The sequence below is a fragment of the Hordeum vulgare genome, chromosome 7H, assembly GCF_904849725.1.
Source record: "Hordeum vulgare subsp. vulgare chromosome 7H, MorexV3_pseudomolecules_assembly, whole genome shotgun sequence".
In the NCBI taxonomy this organism is placed as follows: Eukaryota; Viridiplantae; Streptophyta; class Magnoliopsida; order Poales; family Poaceae; genus Hordeum; species Hordeum vulgare.
The window spans coordinates 19657131-19663349 of NC_058524.1; the positions used below are offsets into that span (position 1 = coordinate 19657131).

At 44.4% G+C, this 6219-nt stretch overlaps 1 protein-coding gene across 1 annotated transcript; it reads right to left on the reverse strand.

The window, feature by feature from the left end:
• Positions 1-3886: 3886 nt before the first annotated feature.
• On the reverse strand, positions 3887-4626 carry LOC123411249 (leaf-specific thionin-like). The gene is made up of 3 exons (XM_045104184.1): positions 4374-4626; positions 4225-4293; positions 3887-4134 (listed from the first exon to the last, which is right to left on the reverse strand). Exons 1-3 carry the CDS (start codon positions 4606-4608, stop codon positions 4034-4036), a joined length of 405 nt encoding a protein of 134 aa, XP_044960119.1. The 5' UTR covers positions 4609-4626; the 3' UTR covers positions 3887-4033.
• Positions 4627-6219: the final 1593 nt, after the last annotated feature.

Here is a 6219-nt window from a genome sequence, read left to right on the forward strand (position 1 = left end):
ATGCTCATGCATCATTTTGATTGCATATGATTGTTATTGAATGTTGCCATTCATTTCGGTAGGCTCCGCACCCCCGGATTCCACCGAATATCCGTCTGACGGATATCGTTCCTCCTCTGAGCAACAAGGCAAGCAACCCTTTTGATCATCCCGATAACTCCTATGTTCTTGCTCCTGCACCTATTTATTGCATTAGGATCAAATGCTTCAACTGCTTTTCCCACGATAGTTGGACCCACTTCCTTTGCATGACTTAACATTGTCACAGTAAATAGCCGAACCTTGCAACCTAGCATACCTGGTAGTTGCTTGAGCTATGATGTGCCTTATCCTGCTATGCATGCTATGCTTAGAGTTGTGTATGGTTTGTCATCTGGGAGATGAACAGAAATGTGGAATCTGTTCGGTGAGCAAAGGTCGTGTGTTGAACTTGATTTGGTAAAGGTACCGGTGAAAGGCTGTGTAGGAGTACATGGCGGATTGTTTCATTGGAACCGTCCTTAGGAACTGAGTTCCGTGTATGTAATCCAAGACTAGATACTACCACATGCTGGGCCCTGAAATATGACCCCGCTCGGCCTATTAATCGTGTAGTACTTGGTCCAGGAGTTGCAAGTAGTTTCTGGTGTTTATAGTAATGCTGGAGGCCGTGCATGGTGCTGACCTGAGAGGTGGACCGTGATGCGGTAGGCAGTGGCACAGTGTACCAAGTGGCACCCGGATGGTGGGCTTGGGAACCCTTCGCACATCGTTTGAAGCCGTGGCGGAAACCTCGGCCGGACTTCCGTACGGGTTACTCTCAGATAGGCGATAAACCTGGACTAGGTACTAGTGTGGTTAACGGTCGTGGCCGACTCCCTCGCTGGGCTTCCGCTTGAAGGTTGCCGAGGTGCATGACGTGCACATGGCGATAAGTGGCGAGAGCGTGTATGACGAAGTACACCCCTGCAGGGTTATGATCTATTCGAATAGCCGCGTCCGCGGATATGGACTACTTGGAGACATATGTTGTTCATAGATAACTTCAATGGCTACTCATAAAATTGTCAATATAAGCGTGAGTGTCGTGGACGGCATTTCCGTATGGAGACGGAATGATTCCACGATAGTGTATTGTTGTGGTGTTAGTGGACTCGTGTGCGAGAAATCAAGTTGTCAAAACTAATTTCAAAAAGCAAGTTTGTCTAGCCACGAGTCAAATGCTGGCTTCCCGCATGAAACCCCACAATACCTTTTGATACCTTGCATGAGTAGTTAGTTCTCCTAAAGTCTTGCTGAGTACCTTCGTACTCATGTTTGCTTAATAAATGTTGCAGAGGTTGCTAATGACCCTCATGGAGGGTTCTTCGTAGACATCGACGACGACGAGTAGCTGGTGTCCCAGCTACGATCTGGCCCTACGTCGGCTCTGTAGTATAGTCAGGCCACGTGCCTACTAGTTTCCCTGTCTGTACCCAGACAGTTTATAACTCTTCCGCTGGCTTGTATTGTATGACTGCTATTATGGGTCGTGAGACCCTTAATGTGTAATAATATGTGTGTGGCTCTTCCGAGCCTCTTAAATAAAGCTTGTATGGTTATGGTTATGTTGTGATGCCATCAATGTATCTATACATATCGGTATGCCATGCGTACGTGTGTCTTACTTGATATGTATGGGGTTCGAATACCTAGTCGTGAACTTTAGTAGCACTCCTTACAAGGAAATGCCCCTTTGTGATCCAACGAGCCTTGGTAGTTCGCTACTGCTCCGGACACATTGGTTGACCGGCATGTGTCCTTCTTAGCTGTTGTGTCTGTCCCCTTTGGGGAAATGTCGCGCGACGTAATGGAGTCCTTGTAGCTTGCTACGACTCGTCTACGTTCGTTGATGACCGACACCTACTTTGTTGGGTCATGTATGCCTGTCCTTGTGCGGAACTGCCACTTTGGTTTATGACTAGACATGTCGATCCGGGTTCTTTGACATTGGATTGCTAGCGACACTATCGCATACGTGAGTCAAAAGACGCAAACGGTCCCGGCTAAGGTAAGGCTGCAGCCGTGGAGTTAACCGTGCGTGAGACCACAAAGGGATGCGATGTGTTACAGGCTGGATTCCTATGGCTTAGGATCGGGGTCCCGACAATACATACATACATACGCATCTAATGCATCATTTATTTTTATTTTTTTTCTCTCAAAACTCTCATCTCCCTCTCTGTCAACACACAACAGAGAAACAACTCTCTGCTAACTCAACATAGGAGAACCAAATGTTCCATCCTTCCTACGGGAGTCTACCGTCGACGGATCGGGGTCCCGTTTGCCGGAACGGAACCGGGGCGGCGAGGAGAACGACATGGTGGGAGGAGCCCGAGGAGGGGCTCACCGACGTTGACGGGAGGGGCCGGTGAAGCCGTAGTTCGCGGGAAGGACGGGGTTGACGGCGGTGATGACACGGTGGTGGTGATGCCGGTGAGGACGGTCGGTCGTGCCGGCGAGGAGGAGCCGGCCGGAGGTTCACCGAGAGGGGCCCCGGTGAGGAGGGCCCCCGGGATGGAGCCGCCGACGGGGAGGGGCTCGGCCGGGGGGGCTCCTAGGGTCGGTCTCCAGGGGGGGTGGTGCCGCGGTGGGAGAACAAGGGGCCTCGGCCGGCGGGAGATCTGGGGGCCGCCGGCGGGAGGGACCCGACGGGAGGGGGAGGAGGTGGAGAGGAGGGGCACGGGTGAGAGGGAGCTGCTGACGGGGGGGCTCGCCGGCCAGGGAGGAGGAGGCCGTGGGGGGGGGGGCGACGGGGGAGCTCGCCGACGGGAGAAGGCTCGCCAGCCAGGGGAGGAACTGGATCTGAGGGGGGGCGAAGGGAGGAGAGGAGGGCTCGTGGGGGGTGGGTGTGGGGGATCTGGCGTGGGGTGGGGGGCTCTCGTGGGCAGGGAGTTACGGGAGAGAGAGAGGTGGGGGGCTGCGTCGGTGGGGGTGGGGCCCCCCACGAGGGGGAGGCTGGCGGCGCTCGGTGGGAGGGGAGGGAGCGAGAGGGGCTCCCTCGCCAGGGGGAGGCGCTAGGGTTTGAGGGATGGGGTGGCCGGCTGGGCCTTTGGCCCAGTTGGGCCGGTTGGTTTTTCCTTTTTCCTTTTATTTATTTATTTATTTATTTTACCTATTTGATTTTTCTTTTTAAATACTTTTCTTATACTTTCTTTTACAATTTATTATACATACTTCTAATTCTTTCTTTTATTTATTTATTTTCATTTACTATATTTCCTTTATTCATCTTATTCAATATCCACATTTAAATATATAGTGTTTAAGGATAATCCCTAAAGTGCCCGATTCGATATTATAATCCGTTAGGGAATTTTTTTTGATAACTCCCCGACGTTTTTATTTCAACAACACGAAAAATCTTTTCTCGTCTGACTTTATTTTAATGCTTCGAATTTGATTCGGTTTCAACCAACACGAGATCATTGATATCACTTCCGATGACGTGGCATCATTAGCGCGGGATCAGTGTCGCTTAATTACAATCATTACTATAGCAAAACTCGAGGATGTCACACCATATTAGGGCATCGTGTCAAAATTTAGCATCATTAGCCTAGTAAATATTTCTCAGCTAATTTCCAAAGTGTTTGTCCAGAAAGGAACTTTTTGAAGGAGGTACTGTCTAGACATGTCCTAATGATTTCAAATTTTGATATGACCTTCTGATGCTCAAATAATAACACTCCTCCAAATGATTTGAAATATGAATGACGAGGTCGTGCAGTCGCACTGGTTGATGACTAGTAATATAAATGGAAAAGGAGATAATAATTAAATTATCATTTACCACACAACCACACATTATAATAATACATCACATTATATTGGATATGACATACGATTTCTTACAAAACGATGAGCACATTAATTATCAATAATATCGCATCACCGAGACACTTACAAGCAGAAATAAATTGACACACTGGATTGAACATGTTATCCAGTTATTCAATATAACATTGACACTCCCGTATATTCAACATGAAATGTCGACTGTCACACTTTCTTAAGCAAGGACTTCGCCAAATTCATAATCCTTAGTGCAGAGATGGTAGCATCCAGTTTTGCAATGATCTTTGACATCGTTCACTTCTTGACTCGCAACAACTGAATGGAGAATTGTTTCCATTAGAAACAATCACTAACTCAAAGTGAATAATAATATGCAACGAATGGTCCATAACGTCTTTAGCTTACCAGAGTTGATGTTCCCGCACAATGAGGACATGCATCCCAACTTGCAGAACTCAATGGATTTTGCTTCGTCTATAAAACAAATATGTATGTAAATGGAAATTTTTACTCATGATATGAACGATAACGAGAAGGATGGATTCAGAATTTACCTGCGTCCGTGACAAGGTTGAAGCGGTCACATGGAGGCACACATTTTTCCAAAATCTTGCAACCACATAAACTTGCACATGTAGGCCGAGAGGAACCGGTGACACGACATACATTATAGCAGTTTCTTGTCGTGGTGGAACAACAACAGCTCTTGGCCTCTATATGGGTCTGTTGAAGGACTAGTCCTAGCATGAGCACTCCAATAATGATACTCTTAAGACTTATGGATTCCATATTCACCTTGTATGTATTTATCAGAAAACCAACTGATGAATCTAGTCTCGGATGCTCTCTATTTATAGGAAGTATTCCATGGTGACACCAGACATGCCACATTGCACGAAGGTATTGAATGAACAATTCTTTATTTTTGTGGTCTGGTTTTACATCCAGCACACAAACACGAATAATTAAATAGTAATGGCGGTGCAGGCATCTCATATAGACGTGCAATTATTGTCAATAACATTGTTTACGACCTTAATGCATGCCTGTCACACTCATACACAAACACGAATGGCCTAGAGGAAAGAGTGATCATGTCACAACACTTATTATAATGCATGACCTAGTGTACATGTTGGATCAATAAGTAGATTAAAGAAGCTTTATGATTATCTTCTATCCTTGATTCGTGAGATTCATAATGAATAGAATCAATGCACAAGTTTGATTGAATCTGGGATGACTACTGGTATATGTTCCATGTAGAGTACTTCACCTAAAACTTGGTGTACTCTAGATAATTTTTATGATTCTACCACTGACTCAAATTTTATTATTATTTATGTTAACTTCAACTGACTTATCGACACATATGATTGCACATATTTAAAACAGCATGATCAAATAAAACAAGTTTTTCTCATTAACTGTATTTTTCGAACATACCCATCCATGTATGCACGAGAAATTATGAGTCGGATTTGTGTGACCTGTGCAACATACTACCAATTAGTCTGTTATTTCATTTGGGTTGTTGGGTTCGTTTAGGACCAACTCTTATATAGCATCGTAACAACATAGAGATAAACATTACCTAACGATCGTCCGATGATATTTGATTTGTTAAGCACCACTTGTTTGTTGTACTACATACGCGTATGAAAGGGGTCGTCTAACAACCGCACATGCATGCTTAGGTGTTGGGGCCAATAAATTGTGTGCTTAGATAATAAAAAATACTAATAAAAAATTGAGAGCCAAGAAATTACACATAGTCACATAGATCATTCTGTCGTACGTTATTATCGCGTACATCATCACCAACATGTATACAATAAACAAAAAATATAACGATAATAGACCCAAGATGCCTAACCTTTTCTATCGTGAACACCAAATGGTTTCATATAATACTCTCTCTAGTACATATCAATTACTGAAGTTGTACTAAAGCTGCAATGATTAATATGAATTAGAAGGATAGAAATTTGAGCACAAGAAAATATCAGTTGTCCCAAAAGTTACAACATACCTAAATATATTAACATTATAACAACATTGTAATTATCCAAAAATATTTTGCATGTAACATCTTGTACATATATGGATGTAGGCAAAGCTCTAAATGGTTCTAATCAAATCCATATTGCAATGTGTTGGTATTTTGTAACTAGTCATGGACACGTTGTCCATGTTTTCTTTATTTTCCTTTAGATGGGATAGAACATCTTCCTCTTTAATAGTTCTCTATGAAAGCCCAAGAGCCTACAAATCCCCCTCCTTTATTGCGATCACATTGCCAAGTCACCATCCATGGATGCCCGAGTATCCATCAATCAAGAGTTTATTTCTTTGTAGTAATCAAGAATCGGTGTTAATTGAATTCAATGGTGCGGCTTG